The sequence below is a fragment of the Acanthaster planci genome, linkage group LG01, assembly GCF_054643075.1.
Source record: "Acanthaster planci isolate LZ-2023a linkage group LG01, COTS_SCS, whole genome shotgun sequence".
Classification (NCBI taxonomy): Eukaryota; Metazoa; Echinodermata; class Asteroidea; order Valvatida; family Acanthasteridae; genus Acanthaster; species Acanthaster planci.
The window spans coordinates 31962504-31988127 of NC_141777.1; the positions used below are offsets into that span (position 1 = coordinate 31962504).

Here is a 25624-nt window from a genome sequence, read left to right on the forward strand (position 1 = left end):
TAATATGTTCTTTAAGATCATCCCTTATGGATCGTGAAAACTACCTTGTGCCATTGTGTGAATCTCAATATTACTCGTTCGTACGCATGTATGCCTTCGTATCTAACCCACAGGTACATGTGGGCCACACAGGACGCTGAAATGACTCTCGCAGATTAATGAACCCCGAGATAAATTTCCGTCATCCTAATCAATAATTCAAGTCTCGATACGACTTAGTTGACAGAAACCGTACGACATGCATACTTGTATGGCATTTATCGTTTGCTCGATGTGCGTGGGCAATGGGGTACTCGACTGTGACGCTAATTTTTAATAAAACATAAAAAACCGTCTAGAATTATCTAACCGCTGCAATGATTTTGTTTATTACTCCTGGTTTCTTTGAGAGGTGAAGCATAAACACCCTGCTGTCATTACTTGTGCGCACCCGCTGAAGCCTTGGCGGTAATTGTGCTCTTAACATCAGTGGATGAAGGCTGGGTTCAACGGAAACACCGACGATTTACCGGTACGTCGCATGACCTTAGCACCTTTAATTATCTTTTCGGTTGTACCTTCGCTACTGAACATTCAACAACTATATTTCCGTATGAATTCATTCGCCTGTTTTTATTTTAAAGAGGTGGTCATGGCCTAATGATTTGCAAATCTCGTTTCGATTGCGCCGTGTGCCTCATTTTTCTACCTATTGCATAGAGGTATGCGTCGTGTTCACTCCACCTTCGTATCGTTTTCATCGTTCTGTGTTTATTGCGTGGGAATCGAGAGGTAAGCCATGCAGTGAAATCTTTGGTATGTCTTTGTAAGATGTGATAATATCGGTGACCTATAGGGAGTTTGAATGATATGCTTGTGGCCCTGTGGCCAAAGATTCGATGTCCAATTCGTCCATGAAGGGCTGTGATAATGGTGCCTGACCTGACGGCGTTATGTCAAATTTGTGGAAACATCGCGGTGCAAGAAAATTGTGTTGGGATGACTATACGCGGCTGTGAAAAAAACCGCCCCTAATGGGTGTTGAGAGACGTATCGATCATCAGGTGGTGCGTAGCGCCAGAGTATTCTGTACACATGCCACCAAGTCTCTATATGGCCTCTTTAAAGTTTTTAGTGTTAGGTGAATTTTCACTGTACATTAGAGTCATTTGAAAATACAACTTTTTTTCATGTAGGATGCACGTGTAAAGTTGTCTGGGTACTGGGATTGGAGTGTTCAGAATAATTGTTTTTGCTTGTAAAGGGTGTGAACGGAATGAGATTCGAACCCAGCCCGTGAAGTTGTAGGGGTTGACTTTTTTAACTTAAGTGCATATGCTTTACTTGCCAAAGTGCTCTGGAAAAGGGGGAAAAGAACAAAGAAGCCGTGCGCCAGTATTCATTTGGTGATTACTGGGCAGATACTGGGCAGATTAATTGACAGATCAGGCGGCAAGGGTGAGGCAGAGTCTAGAATGCTCCACGCAATCCAATCTCAGAGAGGAATTTTCATTTATTTTCTTTGTCCAAAAAGAATCAAGATTCTAGCACCGCAGTCTTTTGGGACTTGAATGTCGCTTTCGAAAATCCATTGAGTGGAATTAGTCCAGACTGAAGTCAGTTAGTACGGTACCTTTTAAGGAAGCACTTGACAATTCTTTGTGATTTCCCACGCGACATCCGGACATTGTACCTTCCTGAAGCTACACGATGATCAGTATCGTTGTCGTAGTAAGTAAATTTACTCCAACGTGCCCATCTGACAGTACAAGTGTTGAAATAAAGACTAATTTCTGCGTGGAGATCCACTACCTTCAAAATCGCAAGGAATCAACCGTATATATCGGAACATAGGCCTACATTTTGGAGTCAATGTAGACAAGCTACTCAGGGCGAATTTAGCTAGTGGGATAGATAGCTGTAGTATTTTTGTAAGTGGTAAAAAGTGCGAAAGGCCTGAGCTTGTATTACCAGTTAGCTGTGATAATTGTAGTGTATATGTTAACATTTGGAGTATCACTTTTTGCAACAAGTCGAAGGTAAAAGCTTTGACGAATGTTTGTATAAAGATATTTCTGTATAAAACCAAACAGCTATTTAGAGCCACTCCTGCTACTGCTTGTATCAGTTCGGTTTGACTCTGATGCACAAGTCTTCAACGCGGATGTAAATTCTTGTTCAAATTTTGACGATCAGCCTAGTACGCATTTTGCCATTACATGTATACCAAGTTTGATCATCACCTTGCCGCAGTGAACGCTACACGTTTTGATATAAGGGCCTTTTGTAAATTTGCTCTAAAACCTAATATGTATGTCAATCGCATACGAGTGTACGACCTGTTAATGACTGTACAACTCAATGAGGCTCGGAAGCCTTAGGGACTCGGGACTTTGTCGTGAATACTATTTGCTCTGAGAATACTGGACCCAGGTTTGATCCGACTTTCAAGTTTCCACACTGTATTTTGTCCGGTATCAATCCTAGAATGTTAAATTGTTTACATCAAAACAGTGGCTGCAGTTTTTGACATTGACGTGAATACACCCAGCCAGGATGACCAGATGAAAATGCTACATGCACTTGAAAATTCTGTTTCGGATTTTAAATAAAAATCGGATAAATCACCTAAAATTACACAAAATACGTTACAAATACTTAAACACACATTGCAGATGTTATAAAAATTGCCGGTAATTAAGGCACAAACTACATTATATACAAGTTAACTAATCGATCAATTTTTGGAATAAATTTCGGGAATATTTATTTAGCGGAAGGCACCTGAACTTTGTTGCATCCACTTCCGGTAATTGCTGATAAGAGTTGGTGGTGACGTCAACATAGACTTGTACAGGAAAACAATGTGGTGATTTTCTTCAGCGTCAATTTCAGAAGTTTAATTTTTTTTTAGCTGCAAAAGTACTGTAAACAGGCCCAAATGCGAGTGTCAGGGTGACTGTTGTAGCCGAATCTCGGCTAAATTCAACAGATTTTAAGAGAAGAAAACGAGTTTGACATAACATTTGGCGGAACTAATTTTTTTGGGCAAATTTCAAGCAGAATTCTGCCAAACGGGTGATTCTGGCAGAAAGAATAGCTGATACGTTTCGAACTGTTTCTTTTGTGTGTGTGTGTGTTTTTCAAACAAAGTTTCAACCAAAAACATTTTACAAACCCTCGCAAAGCCATTCTATGAGCTGACAGAATCGCCCAGCCGGGACCCGAGGCTGATGTCGTGTGAGCCAAGCTTTGTTTGACTTAAATGACTAGGCAATTTCATACTTAACCCACCCCCATTTTGCATGGGTCTTCTATGTAGTTTTATTTTTCAGTTAATTTCCCCAGAAGAATCTGTGTGTCCCCACAAAATGAAAATATCTAAATGAATTTCTTTAGTTCAGTTTAGATTAACTAATACATAATCCTCGCAGCGTAAACAAAATGAAAAAGGACTTTTGCATATTGACAAGAAACATTGATCAACGTCTCCCAATACCTACGCCCCACAATCAATTAAGCCTGACGTTTTCTCTAACGTCTTCATTTATCAACCTCAACTAATTTCGTAATCGCGTGTGCCCGTTGCCCCATATCAGATCACGAGTCCTTAATGAAACGAAATGATGAATTACAGGTAAAAATCGGTGCATTAAATAGCAACGAAACCTCGCTAGTTACTCTGATCAATTATGCTTGTGTAAAGAGAAGGGTGCGGGCCCTAGACTTTCTCGATTACACGCATCGAATTGCCACAGGTTGCTACAGATGACTGGGCGGTAAATTAAAGAGGCCTAGAGAAATTCAACAACAAAACATCTAGCAAGTCAGGGATCCCAAACCAGATGGGCGCATGATTTTTCGGCCTTGTTTTGTCTGCATGCGGTTTAGCCATTTATTGTTGCGTATCAGTGGCAAAACTCGGGAATGCGGATGACATGTATTAAGTGTTCTCTTTGCAAGCATAATGTTGACATACATCATAACTTTTCTGGGGGAATAGACATTGACGAAATGTTTCCGAGTGGACCATAGTTCTGTTGATAATTTTGAAGTTCATTAGCCTTATTCAAAAGCTTTGCGCATTGCTTGAGAAAAGTATTTGTATCCCGTGAATAAACTATAAACATTTCTCTCATAAAAATGAAATTTTAAAAAAGTTTAAACTGTACATTTTGTTGAGCTCAGAGTTCTCTCATGAAATTCAGGAGTGACCCGACATTCTTTTTCACGAGAATGCTGACGAAACCAAGTAAGCGACTAATGAATGGTTATATCCAGACGGGCATCATGTAATCCACCGAGAGACAGTGAGTCAAAACGCAGATAAAATCAATAGCAGGTGGCAAAGCCAACAATTGTGATGATGGTGAATCTGCTGTCGACGAGCATACTGCTGGCTAATGGACTTGGAACAGACGAGTGACTATAAGGAGAGACCGCCAGGTCATGAAGGCCGCCATTGTAAGCAGACAAGATCCCTTTAATTACCCAATTAAAGGACGAGCAGGAGTTCAGATAGGTTTGCAGCTGCCTGTGTGTGCAGGGGTGAAGGATAACCCACAGATGGTTGTCCCTGCGTTTTGTTCAAGTGTGCTCTTGCTAATAGTGAGACAATTGTCGGGCAAACTGTGAAGATCCTCGGAGTGTGAAGCCCACGGGATCTCATCGTCTTTACTCGCGAAGGCCACATGCCCTGTCTTGAGTTTAATGGCTCATTACGTAGAGTCGTGGACGAGACTGGGTTTATACCTCTGTCGAGAAGTTATAGAATGGGTTGTGACACACAACCTTTGAATGGGCAAAACAACGTTGACTTCCAGGCTTTTACGCCATGCACTGCACATTTTTGAAAATGTCACACTGCGTAAGAAAGATAAATCTAGATTTTATTGCACTTGATTGTTAAAGGAAGAGAAAAAGACCTGTCACAAGCTGGCTAGACGAGGATCAAGATGATTGCTAGCCTGATCAGGACAGAGGCCACAAGAGCTGCCGCTGGACCGCATTCGATTACATTTTCTCATCCGAATCACCCTTGCACGCCGTGTATGCAACGTAGCCTCAGAAGTTGCAAAAGGATTATGAAGTGCGTGTAATAAAAGGAAGAGCGCGATCAGAATATCACCAAATATACAATGGGCGGGAACAACTCCGCTTTCCTGGCTTTATCAGGCTGTGTTTTGAATTTCTTGGTGGTTGTAGCCACTACTGAAAGACTCCGTGAGTAAATTCTTGCCGTGGCCAACGTGACAATTTAGACACGGCTATAGTGTCAAGTGTGTCAAAAGCTCAGGATACTAGGTGGGGATATTTTCTTCGTGGTCATATTCCTACTGATGTACCCACAGCATCTGCATTAAAATAATTTTTGGACAGAGGTTGAGTCCCCCCACCCAAAATTAATATTTTTTTCTCAATAAACGCCATAATTTTATATTTGTCGTGAAGCAATTCAGTGGGAGGCGTAAACCAACCCAGCAAGATAACACTAGAGTGAATGAGTATGTAACTCACAGGTAATGTACTTATGAAACAACAGTAATGCTGAGTGGTGAGTGCTGATACACAAAAGTCCCGGTACACTTCTTCTTGGAGTGTGTTGAGTATAGGAAGCTAAAGTTTCACCGCCTTTCAAACTTAAATTTAAATTAAATTCTGATAGCTGATCTCTGACTCATGTGTTCATTCATAATGTATAGGCCTACACTAATAATGTACGCTTCGGGAAGTTTTCACTTTATATTTATCAAAACCAATGTTTGTTTCTGTGTGGTAGTACCTAGTATGTCTAGGAAAGATCCCCAAACAACGCCTTTGTTATCCTCACAAGGCTTGGTTTTCCCTGTAGTTTTTGTTGTGGTTAGTCTATTTCACTGCTTTATCGTCTAATAATCAGAAATGAATGAGACAAGTGGCGTGGGCGTATAGAAACTGTCACCCCGATTGTTCCGGAACTGCGTAGGATTTAAGCAAAGAGCAGTATCAATGGTGCTTTAAAGAAACAGAGCTAGACTGGAGACATGCAAGGAAGAAAATTTACACAACCACCAAAATGTGTAACAACATCTAGTTCAACTAAAATCTAAAATTAATAATGCAAATGCAAATCGGCGAATTTCGTTTGATATACGAGAATGGGATAATACCACGAATTGTAAACACAAGACAGAATGGAGAAATCGACTCTTGACGTGGAACACACTTAAGTTTGATGTTGCATTTGGCCCACTGCCATGTGCACATGGTAATTCTTTGAGTTCGTATCAGGATTTTCACCGACGGGGTTTGTACGAATTCGTGTCAGTGTGTTAACGACTTTAACAGATTTTTTCCACTTCAAGAAAATTTATTTCGTGGAAGGAGAAGTTGAGATAGACATCCTTCTCAGTTTTATACGATTACTTATAATAAGCGCACTGACTTATTATTGAGTTTTAAAGTCCTATTAAAATTGCTCCATGCGCCTTTGTTTCACTGTAAATTGTTTGTAACAGAAATCCGTCAAGTGGTTTAAGCAAAAGAGTGCGCACAGCCATAGTCATCAGCCAGATATTTGACACTCTATTGTTTGTTTTTTTCTCCCAGGGTGTTATTTTTGTGGCATCATTGGTTCCGCGTATATCCGCTGATTAAATCTTTGTCCGCTTTGTTCGTTCAGCATTATCAGGTGCAGAATTGTGCGTCAAGTGCCAACCGAGTTCCGCCTGGTTTCCGCATTTATTTCAAAGTTTGTTTAAATCCCGGAGAGATGGGTGATTGTGGACATGAATAATATTGGAGGATATCCCACTTGCCATCTCATTTTTTGGTTTATAAACAAATGGTGCACGCCGTACGATGACACATCACATCAGATAACATCTTGGATACTTTATACATTTATTGTTATTCAGTAAAACCCTATACCTACTCGCTGCTTTGGAATTCGAAGCATCCAACCCGAAAAAGAAACAAACAACAAATGGTGGAGTAATGGAATGAAAACATGTCCGTGCATCTTGTAGGATTCTTCTACTGGTATGGTAATCAATGCGCTTTCATAGTGGAACATACTCAAGTGCCACTTTAGAAAAGTCTGAGCAAGACGATGGGTCGCTAAACTAATTTCTGATCCCCTAAACTGTAGCAGACTCTAAAGATTTTCGATCCTGAATTAAAAAACCAAATAATTTCTTAAAATAAATAATCTTTCTTCAAGTAACGAAAATTCGAGTACCGGAGTACAAACTTTGAGCAGTTTGCCTTTCATGAAGATTCTTGAAAATTATGATGGGACACCTGCAGTGGAACAACGGGGGGGGGGGCATTGTCCATAAATTTCTGTGCATAACCAACCATGAACAAAGTGATTGACAACTTTATCCACAGGATCCCCTATTTATAAGGCACGTACGTTATAATGATATTTTTTTATGAAATTAGCTTACTTCACACCATACCAAAATCATTTAGATCATATGCATGACCAAGCATTCGGTATTTTTCAGAAGGGTACCAGACTAGCTACAAGTTCCTGGCCCACCGTAACCTTTTGAACTTGGATTGTTTTACCACTTAGTGGGAAACCCAAATGAGACGAATACGGTAATGTGCATGCCACGTGTAACACGAACTGGCTTGTGTACTATTCAAGACGATGTCCAACGTTGTCTTTGGCTTTATACACAGTTCCGAATATCAGACCAGGCCTAATGCCAGATGTGGGTCAGTGTGAATTATGATGGGGCACATTGAGACAATGGCGGGGGCACTGTCCATCGATTCCTTTGTATAACCAACCAGGAAGAAAATGATTGACAGCTTTATGTATGGGACCCCCTATTAATTATGCATGGTAAAACGATATTTTCTATAAGATTTACCTACTTTACACCGTACCAAAATCACAGCTATGACCACGCATTTGGTATTTTTCAGAAGGGCACTGCAAGAGCAAAATCTTTTTGGCCGCCACCGTGACCTTTTGTTTGTTTTTGTTGACTTACTGGAAAACCAAATGAGACGAATACCATAATGTGTTTACCACATGGTGCCGCGAGCCGGCTTTAAACACACATCGTCCGAATGTCATGCCAGGGCTAATGCCAAATGCAGGTGCGATTGTAGAATTGTTAAAGCTGAGTGTTGACAGGGATACTGAATCTCGAAACTGCTGTAGGTTTTCCACGGAACGAGCCGCAGCTACCATATTTGAGGATATGTCAGATGGGATAGGAAGGGATGATGATAATTTGAAGATTATTCGTAGTTTCCAGTAACATTTATCATTTGTTCAGGTTACCTCCATGGCCTTACCGAGAATGAAGAATCAATGTCTCATTGACATAATGAAAACCACAAGACTATTCCAGCTTGATCACGAGTTGAATTACATTCTGTATTGTATTTCTCAGTATTGGAGTAACTGATACAGATTTCAACCATGTGTCCCGTCATCATAAACGTAACCTCCAACTCCTCCGAACCTGGCTCTTTATAGGCAGAAGAGCTTAAGATCGTAAGGTCCAAAGAGCTCTGGTGGTATTGGAGAGAGGGCAAGGCAGCAGGATTCTATAGACTAACGACTGAAAGCACGTGTGTTCACCCTTTCCATTTAGTTTGTACGCATGCGCTAAAATTCGGCAAAGTCGTGGTCACTTTCTGTTGCTTGTTAAAATGGCGGCGCCAGCCAGCAAAAATGCCAAGACCAAAATCCATCTGCGGAGATCTTCTGCATTGTGTAAAAGTTTGCTAAATTTATTCCAGAGAAATAAAATCAGGCTTTCAATTTTGTGATGTGCTTCTTGTTAATCACAAGTGACGTTTTGGAGAAAATGGGTCGGAAAATGTGTGTACGTTACATTTCCGAACGTAAAAAAGGGTACTCGAAAATTTGAATCGTTCTCCAGTTTTTCCACACACATACTGCTTATCTTAATAACTGAAGAAGTGTTTGAAAAATGTCACCATGTTATGCTTAAGCTAATGCGAATTGTCCTTTGTTAGTTTGATCAATTTCAATTTTGGCTCTCTAGTGTCGACCGGTCGGCCATGATTTATGTGTGCACATGTGCACGTTCATGTACATGTACTGTACACGTACTCTATCAACGCACGTATACGTATACATGCACTACTACGGACAAATGATTCTCGTGCAAAATATTCAATTCGCAATAACATGAAAACACTACCGATGTTTTTATCGGCTCTGAATACACATGGCACTTTATTTCCTTTGTTTGGATAAGCTTGAGAAGTTGTTTTAAAATTGGGAAGACCGTGGACGTATTTTCTTTCAAATCTGATCGTGTTTATTTTTTGGTAAAAATCACCTTTTCAAAATTTGCTTCAAATTTTGTGGAACTGGGTTCATTATAATACGGGGGTTAATGTTTTTGATCAATTTTTAGTGATCTGGTTATCTCTACGAACTTCTTTTGTTTGTATTTTGCTAAAAGTAAATAATGGTCTCCATCCGAAGAAAGAAATGACGGAACGATGTCCGATGTCGCCTGCCTCGAAGTCAACAGTAAAGTGATCGAGTGCGCATGTGCTTACTCCAACTAAGTGGTGCACTGGGGCATGGACGAGAACATACGTGAAAGGCTCACGGCTGGTGGCCAGTGAATCCTGGAAAGGGTACAATTGATCAGTGTCCGGGTGCCGGAACAGATCCCAGATAACTGGCGACAGGTATCATGCCTGCCCCAAGCTCCACCCGCAGGCCATTATTTTGAGCTCGAGTACACTACACTGACAACGAAAGCAGAGTTCGAATTAGGGATGAGCAGCGTGATCGATTCCGCCTTTCATTCAGAGCAGGCCCAGGACGAGGTAGTATTATAGCCCCCAGACCCTTTCCACCAACCACCTGATAAGGCGCTCCTTACAGGTCACTTCCTTGGTCTGATGCATTAGGGGGACCCTATGGGGAGACCTCGTTGCAGGGGGCCGACTGCATGGTCCATATCCGTAAAAGTCGCTGTGCATTTCCTGGAGCCGAGCAATCAAGACTTTTCCAGAAAATGACACCTGGTGAAAAGTGTGACCTCTACGCCAATTAATCTGGCTTGAGCGTTGACGATGATGACGACGATGATGTTTCGTCATCATAAGGGAGATCGCAAGAATACAGTGATTATACGTGATTTTTTTCTCAAATAGCCGGAACTTTTAACGCCCACTCCAATTAACAATTGCTTTTCGCCAACGTCAAGTTACTTCAGGGAAATAATTGCTTCCTCATATGATAATCTCTGAGCCACTCACGGAAGTTAGCGACGTCACTTCTGTTGTACAGTATTATGCATATCTTCCAAGTGTTGTACAAAAGCACTCACTTGTATTTTATAATAGTAATTTCTGATGTATTAAATATGGCATAATTATATTATTATCAGGACAGGGGGGGTCTCTCTCCCTCTTTTCATGGGGGGGTTATTGGCCCCCTCCCGAGGGGAAATACCGGGTACCCTCCTCCTACTGCATCATTACCCCGCCTCGTTTAGACTCGAATCTTCACCCTTGTCTATGGCACAAGTCAAATCGTTGTTTGAAGATGAATTCCAGAATGCGCACGTTACAACATTTACACTTCCTTCCGCAATTTAGGAATGTATTTGTTCGGCAAAAATGCATTGAGGTTCGTCTTGGTACCTTGTAAACCCCAGGAACAGAGATCTATGTCGACTGTTTATTTAGTTGACATTCAGTATTGTAAACCATTTACCTTCTTATTATAAGGCACATGTACATGTAGAGTATACAGTGGTTCAGATTACCTTCTGCCGAGCTTCATATATTGATCATAAGACGTTTTTAGTAAATTGTTGGAAGGATTAAGCACCAATTATCACAGTAACCAAGCATCATTAACCTTCGTTTAACAGTGACTATGTTTGCATGTGGATCGTTACGGACGTGCAAAATGGAAATTGCATGATGGAGCCGGACCAAACCAATCTTCAACAAGCCACATAACCCATGAAGTGGAAACTTGTCCAAACCTGGTGACCTGTGATGTACCCGGTAGACAATACAACAGACGGATGATTAACGACATAAAAATCATAGTTTTAATTTTGTGTAATCAGCGTTTTGTGCATCGCACACAAGATATCACAGTGATTAAATTGCTCATAATGTCCAAGGTTATTACCTCTTGCAGAAGTTTAAAGGATATTGTACATTTTGGCTTGAAAAGTGATTTTTCAATGTATGGATAAGTTATGATCATTGAGGATCCAGTCGTTTAAAACTCTGCAGTTGCGCTGACGAATGCAGTCAAAATGTCGGGGGTATAGTGACAAGAAATTTCGTCTCATTAATCATAACCAGAAAATGTTTAATAAAGGAGGAAACCCTTGCAGAGAGACTCTTGAAGTTTGTACGCACTAGGTTAGTACGTGTGACACAAATAGACGATGCCCATTCATTTTATTACGGGTGCAAAAGTCACCGGAGGTCAGGGTTTCCTTATCGTTGGTGACGTACTACTTTGGTTATGGCGTAATAATCTCTGGTCCAAATTGCCAACAACGTCCGCTCTGGTGATGTTCGAAAACGTGCTTTCACGTGTGAGGCGTGCACTAACAGTGCACACGACGCCCCTGTGCGCACGAGGTCCGTGACTGGTTGAAGACATGCGCAGATAGTCGCAGCTCCACCCGGAAGTATAAAAAAGCGCTTGCACGTCGGTGTGGTGTCACACGCTATATATCACAGGCAAGATAACACGGATCTCCAGTACTTCTGACCCAAAGAGACCAGTGCAGACATATCTCCCTTGCAAACTAACGAGAAGCCCAAAAAAAGTCATTCAAAGTAGGACTCTTTGTTTCAAGTTGGAAGTTGCCGTTTCCAGAAGACTTTGTTGAGTCTTTCCTCGGCGTGGATTGAGTGGATCAGTCAACGGTCACCTGGTCTCCTTTATCTATCAGAGAATTCTGCGTAACCTTACTCAAATTCGTAAGTTAACATATCTCTTTAATATTTAGAATAAAGTGTTTTGAGCGACTAAAAAGACTTTCAATCTACCAGTCATTATATGCAGGGATTAAAAGTGGGCAGTTGGGATATGGAAATTAAATAGCTTGCTCTCACTGGTTTTAGTATCGCACATGATAATTGGCCTATCTAATGGGCAGAAAAGAATTAAGTGTAAGGAGAAGAAGCGTTTAAATGCGTGTACCACCTTCACCAAATGTATCCAAAAGACGGCTGGCAAGTTCGCAGGTGCATGAAAGTCAAAGACGTTCATATTAGTTATGTCCGTGAACATGCATTCTACACCGAGTGATATTTATCAATGAAACTTTGCATCGAAATTACCTGAGCAGTTCAAACTATGATTATGGGTGAAAGACTTGACAATGGCTGATAGACGAGTAAGACGAGACTTCTTCCACTTTCATGGCCTCGTGCTTTAGTGGCGACTGTATAACCAAGTATTCCAGGTGCAGCCCAAGTTTCCGTGTTTATAAGCGATTCTGATTTACCAGAACAGAACTCAAGAAATGTAAACAGTAAGACATTATATACCGGTCACATTCAGGTGTGAATGGGGATTCGATGAAGGACAGCGACTCCGACCTCGGACTGGAGTAAAGCTGAAATATAATCTACTCCCTGACAGTAGCTCATACAGGTATTGGGTCAGGGGAAGATTTGACTTTTTTCCAATAATGCCTTCAATTTTTTCATCCCTCAAAAATCGTCATTACCCACAGAAAGGTGGAAGTGTATCGTTTCTCTAAGATGCTGATGCTTTTAAATTCTCCTTAAAATTTCGTGTCTCCGCTTGATGCGCCACTGATCCCTGGCATAGGGATTCTGTGGTCCTGTTTTCACATGATTCCAAATCTCGATCAGCAATCCGTCGTTGGTTCATTGACATCAGAACCTGCCTCTTGGATGGAGCCAACCACCGATGGGGTCACTGATCGAGATCCAGATCCGGAAACCAGCAGGCTCATATAGTGCCCGACGCAAGACAGGCATTTAATAATACAATACCATGCTCGCTGTAATGTTGGAGATCCAGGTATCATAACTCTGAAAACACACAGATGCCAAATACTATGCATGGACTCTGTGGTTAAAGCATTAATAAGTAACGCAGGAAGTCGAAGGCCGCTGACTGCGAATGAACGGCATCAATTTACTAAACCTTGCTTCGCCTTGATCTTGCAGAAGCAATTTCTGCAGAACGGAAATGTGACCTAATTCAAAGGCATCAGACATGAATTCAAAAGCTGATAAAACAGCACGCATCAGCAATGTTTACAGCCAGCAACATAATTTCATAGCCATTCAATTTCATAGATTTTACATTCTACAACGTGATTCTCCAGAGTACATTCTGCACTAGATGCAAACTGATTCAACGACAATAGTAAAGGCCGAATCTTTTGTCAAACACAAGAGAACGAGGCGAAAGGTTTCACTGAATGACATCAGTTTTCACCTAATGACTTTGGATTCAGTGATACCAGTTAGGAATATCAAGCAGTTTCAAAGGCTTTTATTATAGAGGGCAGGAGGTCGTAAGTTTGATTCCCACCATAGCAAGTTGTGGATCTTTTCTCTGAAGACAATAGGAATCCCTATGTGTAACGTAAATTTTTCATCAATACCATAGGTTATTAGAACATTTGGAAGGCATTTGACGAAATTCAGAAGTTCATAATACATTCAGAAGTGTGCAATTTCAAAACTATAATGAAGGACGACAGAGGTCGTTTTATAAAAGCTGCTCATAAAACCTTCAATGCAGAAATGCCATCGAAGAGATAAGCTTTGAAATGGTTTATACAATATCATCACTCAGTTCGGTAACCCATCGTCTTGCAAGAAGTTCTCACCCATTTATTGCTTTCTTCTTTAAGGCCCTCTCATAATATCCGCGCACACGTGCCACATAACGAATGATAACGAAAGCGGTTGGACCTTGGAGGAGTAACGAGTGGGGGTTGCTCTTTGGGGGTGGGGTTCTAGCACAATGATTCAAACAACAGGGTCAAAAGAGAATTCTAGGGTCAGTATCTTGTGGAGTGTTCTCCAACCCCCTCTGTCATCCCTTGTCGCACAAAGCTATCAATTATTCCTCACAAGAATGGTTAAGTCTCCATTGGTCACCTCTTTTCCAGCGCTGTTTCCATCCTGGTGTCCGGAACTTAGTGTGATAAAATCTACAACAGGCATGCCAAATCACTCCGGAAAGATATTATGTGCATTAGCGAAATAACTTTATCAAGTTTCCCGCTTTTAAGAACCGATAGCTTGACTGATACTCATCGCTAGAGGTATCATCATTCACAGTGAAGTCGCGTGCGCCCACGTACGAGAGATCAATTTGAAAATTCTGGATCGAGCGAGATTTACCAGCCAAACACTAATGCACATTTTAGATTAGCGATACTCAGGCAGCTCCACTGCTTTCAATGAACCGTTTCCATACCTATCATACTTCGAAAGTATCGGCGTATCCTTTCCTGCGATGCGTTACTTCGAACATTGGAAATTGTTGTTACAGTTTCAGGTTAGCGTTGTTGTTTCAACGTTTCGGCCAGACCCAGTTGGCTCGAACCAGTTTCTTGTCATCGTGGTCCATTATGCGGGACTAATTAACCTAATTGCTCCTCTTCCAATTACACTGAAGACAAGGTCAATCTCGATATTCGATGGACAGCGGTTAGCCTTAAGTGAGGATTTCACTCTAATGAAATTATCCGTCGCAGCTGCCTCTCCAACCTCTAGAAAGCAGCTCGCGACTGTCTTGCCAACTGGCAGACAGTATAAAAATAAATGTAAATATTCATGGCCTATTAGTGATACCAATTAACGCCCGAAGACCATTCAAACTCTTTGTCTGCGTGACACGACAAAAACCTCTCCCTCTTTTTTCTTAGCTTTTCAAGACTGATGTACTTCCCGGCATCAACCGCGTGCCTTTATCGCTTTCCTATCGACAATTGAAATAACTTTTGGCCACTCGTACGCAAATGAGTTTGGAGAGGTCGTCAGAGGTTGGGGCTTCAGAATCGACAGCATTACACTTCAGAAAGCGTGATGTAGATGTTGAATGTCAAATCTAAACAAGCATACGACACTTAGGCTCTCTCGAAATTATCTATTCTTTACCATTTAAAATCGTGTTGGCACTTCCTCACAAATAGCATCTCCAGACATTGCGAGTCTTTCCTGTTTCTAGTAAGAATTCACTAGTTAACAATTGACACGGAAGTAGGGTCCTGACAGAATGGGAGAGATTTTTGCCTGGCCGCTAAACCCAACTCTGTGCGCTTCTTTCTTTCTTTACCATGTTTAGAACATGAAGATGATGATACTCGTATACGTGTACCAGCCGAGCCTTTCACACAGATTAGTATGCTGTGACAATATTGATATGAGGACAGAGTTACTTGGGCGGGTATTCAACATTTCAAGTAAAAACAAACATTATCTTTTTCTCTAGTTTTCGATTAAATTTTTCTGGCCGTTGGTATAACGACATTGCGATGGTATGCTTATTGACCACCGTGAGTTTACCATCACTGAATGCAGTCAATTTATCAAAAGAACCAGATATTTTGGTAGTCGTAGAAACTGTTTTGCAGACAAACGGTGCGTTTTAACCAGGTTTTGTTTTGTTTCTTTAGTGCATCCATGACGAAAATTTGAGACGGATATATTGAAATAAATTTAGCACAGAATCATTATTTAGCACACGCTCCGTGCAAAAATTAGTTCACTTTTATGAAAATCAACCATGGCACTGCCATTAACTGTATGGTTGTCACAGTATATTTTCCAGATAACTGAAAATAGCTTTAATGATATAAATTCTTCCAACTGGAAAAGACCAATCACTCAGTGATATTTGTTCAAGCACTTGGTTGTTCATTTATTTGCGTGTTTAAATCAGGATGTGGTCTGTTTTTTTTAATATATCAAAACCAATCTCAAATGTAACATTCTCGTCAAATTAAGGCACGAAGATCACATTGATATTTTCTTCAAGGCCCAAGCAACGCATGGACAATAAAAACACTTCCCACTCAGGGACTGAAATGGGCTTGTTGATCTCTCCACAGCATTCTAGGTTGCACAGATGAAAATGTACAATCGCAACGATGCGAACGGAGAAACTGTCAGTCAATGTTCTTTTCTTGTAGACCCATTAGCTTGTTTTTGTACCAAGGCGTCCTGACCGTGACGAGTTCTGTTATTACTCGGGCTGGGCGTAGAATACCATACTCATCCGTGGGAGGAGATGTGTTTTTCTTCTGATGAATGTGGCTTCTTGGTAACATTACTGCACATGTGCTTGCCATTTCGGTATGACGCAAATTTTGTTCCTACCGCTGACCAAGCGTGTGAGCTGCACGCAATTTATCCCCACATGTTGTTAAACTGCCAAATACTGTCGTCAATACAGGACACTTGTCAAACCTTACGATGTGATTCTGAAAGTGTCCGTTGTAGTTGAATAGACGTTCCATTTCTTATCATCCCCTTTCCATATTTTATAAGCCGTAATAATTTTCGCCCTTTGTTATTGTGAATACCGTGATTAAGAAATGACGTCAACCTGATGTCATTGTCAGTTAGTGGTGTCGACTTCAATTTGTGCTATCCTCGCTTGCTCCTTTAGACTGTTCCAATTACGTTGCTATGGATCAACCCTCCATGGCTACTAGGCGTCGTTTTGCCCGACACACAATTTTGCCCTTAATCAAAGTATATTGATAACGTACAGTTGGTATGTGTAACAATAAACGAGAATATTGAATGAGATAGGGGCTTATTATGGTGAGTTGGGGTTATTGAGATCGCACAGAGTGAGTTACTGATGCGGTTATTCCTAATAGACAACAAACTGGGAAAATCTTTGGTTGCATAGTGCCCTACAACTTTGCTATAACTAAATCATTGATGTTACACAATGGTCCCTAGCCAGTCTGACATCATTTCCCAAGTTTCTAGTGACTTTGCTTTGCTTGGTCTCATTCTGCCCGAGGGATTACAACTCTTTTCATCCAATACCACAATAGTTTGTTGGACATCAGTTTTGAATACTATATCTTTACTGGCGAAGAACGATAACGTCACCAGTCTATAAAAACACGTTGCATGTTTACAAGTGGTTTAATAGTATGCTTTGTGGGGTCTTTCATGGCTTTTGCAGTAAATATATAAACAAGTTTTACCCCCTCCTACCACGATCCACAATTCGGTTTACAGCGTCCCTATTTGCCATTCATTGGTGTGTATAATTCCGTAGAGTGTCGCCGAAATGATAAAGATAAATTATCAGGTTCTCTGCAGTACCTGATGCCTCGCTAGTTACAGGGGGAAACAATTATGATAAACTTTATCCATTTCTCAGACAAGACATGGTCACCGTAACAAACAGGTTAAGAGAGGCTGTGAGCCATTGGTATTAAGGCTTAATTGCAAAGTTTCAGAGAACCGGTCCGTGCTAATTTATGTCAATAAATGCAATTCTAGTAGTTTGAGGGCCCAACTTGGTGCTTTGTGGCTCGTATTACATCTAATAACTTTTGAGTTGAGGACCGAGTGCCGGTAACTTCCTGCGCTCCGACCTGGTCTCAGGGGGAAAAAGAGGTTAAAGTAAAGTGAAAGACATCAAGGACGTCTTTGTCATTGTAATTATATGTTGTGTGACGTTCTTATTGCAAAAAGTAGGCCTATTTAGAGGATTTGGCAGTGGGGCTGTTTTGCTCTGTTGATGTGAATGGTAGCGCTTCGGGCTACACGCAGTCGGCAGGGAAACTTAGGTTTCACATTTCACTTCTCCACATCGAGCCAATGGCCTGAAACTGATGCGATCTGTCGCGACGAAGTCCCTGGAAATGTGCACGAAACTATCACCCGTATGGATTCGAGCACAAGTCCTTGGTGGCGATTAAAGTAGCCTGTTATTGAGTAATTCCGAGATTGAATGGCAAGGTATTATTGCGAAGGGATATCACCCCGGGCCGCTTGGACGTATATAGTTCGAAAAACACGCCCAATACCTTCAGGACGGGGTTTATTACTGATGACGAGGCCAGCAGGGAATCCTCAACATCTTACCCGATTTAAGTTGCCCTCGCTTCACAGAACGGGAGTTAGACGTTTAACTGCAGAAACAGGTGGATTGTTTTAAAAAGCTGTACATAAAATTAGAAAGAGTGTGTAGAGTCTATCCTCCGTAACTTGCTACTCCTATTCAATATTAGCGAACTACTGAAGTGGCCCCCCGTGATCTTATTAAATGATCATATGCGTCCGATCTTGAGAAAACAATTGCTACTATTTGAATTTGAGATAATTTAGGTTTTCGGACTCAATCCATTTTTGTTTTGTTTCTGTGGTGTATTGTGGCACTTCAACACGTGCGAATTCAGGAGACACCCATGTCTTTCTCAGAAATACATTTTTGACTGAAAATGTATTTTTTAGGAATTACAAAGGACCCCTCACTTTCAGAAGTGGGCCTACAGAAGACTTTTGTCAGTTCTTTAGAATCATTTCGCTGAGCGTAATAAGGTTGATCAATGAGTTTTTCATATCTGATTTCATTCCTGGCCATCGAAAGTTTGTAAAAAAAATATTTGCAGGGAATCGCCTCGTTTGCGATTCAAGATAGCCGAGTAATGATGAATCAGGTGAAGTTACTGAATTTATAGCAGGGACTGTTTGCGGAATTCAATCGCCTTTGACTTGTGAGTTGAGACAATAATATCGTGTCCAAGTCACCGACTCCGATATCAACCAAGGCTATCGGTGGTGAGAATGCACGTACATATAATTTCGAGTTTTTGTTTCGGAGAAGAGAAAAAGGGACTTTCCATATTAAAAGTATAAGTCGGTTGTTTTCAAGCAAGACATGTTCCGGAATGGCATGGTGAGGGAAACTGACGCTGACGAGATGTGATGGATATGCGAAAAAACTAATAGACGTGGGGCGAAAGGTGGGCACGAAACCCTGACAGAAATTATAGTTGTCGTCGAAAAGATGGCGTTTTGCATCATTATCCTCATAGGGGCGCTCTACGTTTCTGTGGCGGTTTTTTTTTTTTTGGCGTTTTCCCTTGATACGGTCAAGTTAAGCTGATGGGAATGGCAAATGAGAATGTTGAGAAGTATGGGAGGAATTTAACCCTCGGAGGAAATGGAAAGAAGAGCGGTTTCACATCTAAGAATGTGGCCAGGTAGAATTTTGAGGGCTTCGAAAGTGCAGCTGTTGTATTGTTTTTCGGACAGAAACGAAATCATTGATGCATCTGGTTAACACTTGATCGAGGAGGTTTAAGTATGGGGACACGACGTGATCGAGTGTCACTTTGAGTACAAAGATCAAAACCTTCACCGTGTTGACTTCACTTGCCCAACAGCCTTATTGATTTTGCCACTTTAGCATGATATTTGCAAACAAGCCAAAGTCGAGAAGTGTCTTGTTTGTCTTGATAAAGTTCTTATGTTCCAACTGTCTTGTGTGTCTTTCTGTACCGTATAGCAATGGTGGATCAAGGATGGCCACGCCCCCCAGGAGCCAAATTTTGTTCCGTAAAATAATGAAAGAAAGGCACATTTTGGTCAATTTAGTTCCCTGCCTTCAGGAGCTTGTACAAAGCCCCCTAAATGTAGCCTCACCTATCAGAAAGGCCACGCAAATAGTTACAATGAAGTCTAATACATGGTCTGGCTAGCACCAAGAACATTATGGTTTGACCCAAAAAAAATATAGCAGATACACAAACAATCACTGGTTGAAAGTCACTTTACAGGTCGACTGAAGAGAAAGAATGAAGTTCCTTTGATTATAAGCGCCTGAGACTATTCAGGTAATGAAACCTTTCATATGATCTATTTAACTTCCTGCAAAATGCACAGATTCTTGCGAAATATTTCAGTACAGCCTTTGGTTTCATTGTAAACATTTCCTTCGTTGGTTTGTAGCGCAGAAGTTGGGAAAAGTTTTGCAAGTTAACTGAAAGTGCATTGTGTCATACTTTTTTCTGATTCTATTCCGGGTACGACTTTGCCTCTCTCACCTGTCAAAATTCCCAGCCTCTCTCAACAGCACACGTGTGATGGTACCCGTGACTTTAAAATGAATGTCTTGATGTGATGAAAGTCAGCCGTGACTTGAATTCTTAACCATGCGACACGGGCTACCTGTCAGGGGAGAGGTTAACTTAATTTTTCAGGTCGCTACGCTCGAATTGAGGATGGCGGTCTGCAACATTTCCCCGGAGATGTGCGCGAAGACGATTTCAGATGACGCGGAAAGCGAGCCGCTCTATCCAAGTGCAAACCTTTATGCAAGATTCGGTTAGCATCGTTCGCCCAGGTTTACACTGGCGTAAAAGATCTGTTTACGATCGTATCGAGTCCGCCTTAATGCACAGACTAACCTAGTGTTTGCAAGCCCGTCGGATATACACACCGGGTATGTACAAGTAGAGCACATACAATGTAGTCGTTATGCGGTGAAGTAAACTGTAGCGAACGAGACGTGGGTGGTCGGCAGATATAAGCTTCCGCAGCTCAGTCTTTCCGGCTGTGCCATGTAAATTCTGGGACTCATTCGAGCATTAGGGTTGGCCCCCACCCCTTTTTGAACATGGTCGTTTTAACTTCATGGCAAAACTCGTATTTACTTTGCACGTGGCAATTTCAGCGTGCCTTTTACTAGATATTGCATGCTAACTGACAGGCGATTTTGGCTTCCTTCGCGGGTACAGAATTCAAGTTGAGTACATCTCTTCTCTCGAGGTGCGTGTTCGAAACTGTGATACTACTTGCCCCGCCCGCCGTCAACACTTTCACTCTGATACAGAGGAAAAACGCCTGGTTTGCTGACAACAGTCCCCCGTCAGTGTATCATCTATTAATCGTTCTGTTCACACCTTTCCAACGTTCACGCTTACCCTACGAGCTCCGAGCTGGACCAAGAGAGAGCGCAACTTTCCTAGCAACGGAGGCTCGTTTGGTCGGAACTGCACTTCGTTGTTTCACAAACAACTATGAAATGCACGCGTTACGGTCACGTCACCATCAGAAAAACGAACACTCCTGACCAACACAGGGCTCTTTTTAATTAGAGGGCATGACACAGTTTTGTTTGAGACTGGAAGCGAATTCACCTGCTTGCAGTAAGTACAAGAGAAATGGTTCGGTCACAATTAACTTAATTACCTAAACGCACACACTTGAAGGGAATTTTAAATTTCGAGGTTCCTGTCAGAATACATCCATTTCTAACATTTGACCCTCTTGATCGGCTTGTGTTCGATAAGTCTGTACTTCACGTCAACATCATGTTTAGGGGGCTTGGTCAGAGAGAATTTAACTGTTTCCGAGTTTGCCTTTTGGTTGAATTTCGCCTTTTCAAGAGAATGCCCGACAGGGCACAGCCTTAGTTGTCGCATTTCATGTATCTTGGAGGGTTCCACCATCTCAACTGTGGTGTTGTTTGCGTCGCTGTAGAATCGGATGAATTTGTGTCTGGTATAATACCGGTGACTCACTATAGTGTGCCTCCGAGAGTTTAAAATGCGTTGACCAATCACAGTGCGCGAAATCCAAACGCGCATTATGGTCGACAGATTTCGCGCACTGTGACTGGTCAACGCGTTGTAAACTCTTAGAGGCGCACTTTTGTCAAACGCCCATGCTGTTTTATTGAGAGGTTGGTGTCTGACAGGGGTAACCCACCATTTTCACTTATCAGGCATCGTGTTGGGTACTAGGCACGTAACAAGCGTTCTCTTTCAAACAATTCAGGGTCTTTTAGGAACAAAGCGCGTGCGTGAGTCAGCGTATGGCTGCGCTGATAGGACAGACTGTCGCGAGCGCGCGTAACTAGACTGTTTTCGAATACCGAACTGGCTCATTAGGAAAGTAATGGGGGAAAGCGCTTGGACTGCCTCGCTGATCACTCGTGTTGCTGTGACGCTTCCAGCCAGCTGGTCCACGGCTACAATTTGTCGCAACGGCACGGCGCCACTAACCTTCAGGGCAGGTCCTCGACCGTCGATGAGTTAATCATCGCTGCTGTCAGAGGGATCGTATTTATCATCTTTTTCGCTGCAAGAACGTGACATATTTCTCACTAATTCGGCGACGAAATATGAATTTTACTCGAGGAAGACAGGAAAGCGCGATCCCATGCAAAACAGAGGTCTAGATACCGTTACACTGACCACTTAATTCCTTTGCATCGTAGTGTAGTCTGTTCCCTCATGATTACATACACGCACATTTGTACCATCGCATCGACTCATGCAAAGCCCTTGGCGCCCACGTAATTTTCTCAACCAACTTTAGGTACCACTCCACTTCTAGAAACTTGTCTTCTGTTTTTGAAACAAGTGTGTACTCAAAAATATTCTGATAAAATATTAAGGAAATTTCAGACACCGACCAGTTTAGTTTTCAAGAATATTAATTCGAATAAGCTCATCAAAGCACCTTTGTCATAAGTCACTACAGGAATAGGCAAACCTGCATTCAAATCTGCTTTGAACATATGAACGGTGACGTCCAACATGAACACGAGATTGACCTCGCTCGTTCAGATTTCGGCCACATTCGCTCTGGACAGAAAGTGCCTCTTGTTTCTAAAGTCCTCGTTTTAGTCAATAAATCCACTGTATGTTGGTTTTGGATGGCCACTCTATCTAAAAAAAACCCTGAGTGTTAAAATATGTTAAACCGTTTCAATACATGTAGGCCTACCTCGCTTAATTTCACATTTTGCTCTGACACCCGTGAGAGAATTATGCAGCGGCTCGCCTGCTGGCCTGTGCCTCCCCGCACGAATCTCCATGTAGTTGTGGCAGGCAGATTGAAAGCTTCGAGGGGGGGGGCATTTATGGAGACGTCAAGGGGGAAGATTATTCCATTATCTCCAAGAGCTGACACTGGACAGGTACCTCGTCCGCTCTGCCATCAACCACTTCGAAATATTGGAGATGACACTCCGCGCGTCGTAGGGCCGTTGATGTAGGCTCAGGGGGCTTTTATTTAATCGTACGGCTAAATCAACACCTGCAACTCGATGTAGACAATCGTTGTCAATTAGTCTCGATCGATACATATTTGGTAAAGTTGAGACTGGGGTGAAAAGCAAACACGAGAAGCGTCGCAATGAAGTAGGATCTAATGTGGAATAGTGGCGGGATTGGACTATCAACGGAACGGGAGTTACCAGCAGCGTGCGCATGCCGAAGTGTTTGTACACAAATGGGGAAAAAAGAAGCTTGATAATGACTTCTAACTTGTGCCGGCTACAGGCACACTAGCCCTGAATGTTAGATTTTGCTTGTCCTAATCCTGTCCTTCGCAGCGCAAACCGAATTAAAGCTTCCTGTGTTGGACAGGAGGCTCACATTGACTCACATGCGTGAGTTCTAAATATTCCAGAAATTCTATATAGTAATGTAACATTACTTCAAAGGTTTTCTTTCACAGATTGAGAACGGTCTTTACATTACTTGACAAGTCCATCGTAAACACGTGGTTTTTAGACACATTCGGTACAATCTTTTAACTTTTATGTTTTTCTTTTTATTTTTTTTATTTTTTTTTTTTACAATCACAAACTAGGCACTGCAGCAGAACCTTTTTCTGATCAACTTCAGAACCTTAAACTTTAGAGATCACGCTATATCCCTTTATGTCGCCGTTCCCCGATGACAAACCCTTTGTTTATCGTTTCGTTCTTTTCAATGCAGACAATGCACCGATTCATCGCGCTATGCCTCGCCCTGCTGGTTCTTGCCGCGACATCTCTCGCCTTTCCCGCTCAGCTAGAGTACCTCCTGGACGAAGACCCTGATGAGCAAGTGGCCAAGCGGGACACGGACGAAGACGCCATGTACCGGGTCCAAAGGTCGCGGGACAGCTGTTCCATTAACTGCATCGCTTGCGGGAGCACGTGGTCCACCAAGTTCAACACCCACCAATGCATGAAGCACTGCCAGACCATCACCTCGCCCGACAGCCCCAAGAAGTACTCGTCCTGCCGTCGCTTTTACATCAACTGATGAGTCACCCAGGATTCTCCGCATCCACAAGAATTCTTCAAGAAATATCTGATGCTCGATTGTCCTCCTATTGAAATTAAACCTTGACTGCGCCAGCATCTGTGATTCCAAAGTTGTAGGTCATGGGGCTCGGTGGGAGACGGGCGCGAGACCACTTTATTCATGTAAATTAAGTATCATTTAATTGGCTTTAGTAAGTGACGAAAGTTCACCGATATAATAGGAGTTAAACAGATACAATGACCTAAGCAAGTAGCCCTGATTTGAGACTCCTCATGATCCTCAATCCAGTAGACGGAGACTGGTAAAGCTCACAGCCTGTAGCCTCTCACCGATCCCTTCAAATGATCGTTCGACCATGACTGAAACGAAGGTAGATGGCGCGATTGGACTCATTCTCGTTTGACCCGGAAAGAGAGATCTGAGTTTGAACAGCCATGCTACTTTTTCTGAAAGAAAGGAAGAGGAGGAAAAACACCTATTTTGATTTTCGTGCATGCATGCAGGCGTTTGTTGTTGACAACATGATATGTACCCTAACAGTTTATTCATATATGGCCCTATCAGCTTTTTAAGTCTACATAGAGTTACCTTGACGCACAGCCAGTGCGCCGAATTTGTTGAGATTGTGTCGGAGCCAGTGGTTGATGCGAGCACGATCATTATCTAACCGTTGAGCAGACCACGAGTTAGCAAACTGTGAAAATGGTAAACAGGGAAAGCCTACATTCAGGTTTTTGTTCACGTTTGAAGTTTCGGTTTGACAACTATAACCAGAATTCATTGTCTGTGGCATTAGTATTCAGATGTAAATACAAAAAGGTGTGATAGTATTGAAAACGTACCTCTGCCTGAGTGACCCATTCATTGAACTGATTTCAAGATCATGCATGCTTCTCTCTCGTAAAGGATCTTAAGGTTTTGAAAAAGCCCAACTGATCCTGTCAATAATTTTCGCGTATATTTAAGACTTTAAATGCTGCATTTGTCGAGTCATAAAAGAGATGACTTGTTCAACTGAAGTTTTCCCCCACACAACTTAGTGAGCACGTTCCTCGCAATTAAGTGGCAAGACAAATTGAACCTGCTGATATTGTCATTTACACAGTAACTTGCACCGGGTATATTTATAAAACCCTGTGCCCACTGTTTGTCCGAAATCTTGTGTACTTAGAAAAAAAATAAAATAAAAAAATTTTCTTGCTCAACATAAACCTCAAAATTTTGTTCGGGTAAAACAAGATTCGAAAAATAGCGCTCATGGGTGATCAAAGGTTGTTACTCTACTCCCATGAAACCGGATCATCTGCACGTTCTTATCCATCTTGCCAAATGGATTCTCCTGTTGGATGGATTTTAATGGCCGCCCAAAGCAAATCTGGAATTGATTCCATTACTTGTGTGGTCTTTATACTCCAAGAATAGTTCACACTATCATTTCATAATGCCAGGAATCAGCGATCCATTGCACTTCGTAGTTTTTTACATTAAGATGATGCACAAGTCTGATTCAAAGTGATAAGTACCAACAAACATCGTTTCCTGTTTTAAAAACAGAAGTATAACAACCATTATTCAATACTAGCTCTCAGCAGCTG

The 25624-nt window shown here is 41.9% G+C and overlaps 1 protein-coding gene across 2 annotated transcripts; it reads left to right on the plus strand.

The window, feature by feature from the left end:
* Positions 1-359: 359 nt before the first annotated feature.
* On the plus strand, positions 360-24870 carry LOC110976779 (uncharacterized). 2 transcript variants are annotated; one of them, XM_022230352.2, is made up of 2 exons: positions 360-511; positions 23715-24870. In XM_022230352.2, exons 1-2 carry the CDS (start codon positions 473-475, stop codon positions 24024-24026), a joined length of 351 nt encoding a protein of 116 aa, XP_022086044.1. In that variant the 5' UTR covers positions 360-472; the 3' UTR covers positions 24027-24870. The 2 variants fall into 2 exon arrangements, with proteins under 2 accessions (XP_022086044.1, XP_086997696.1); XM_087141570.1 differs by lacking the exon at positions 360-511 and adding an exon at positions 11646-11931.
* The last annotated feature ends 754 nt before the right edge of the window (positions 24871-25624 follow it).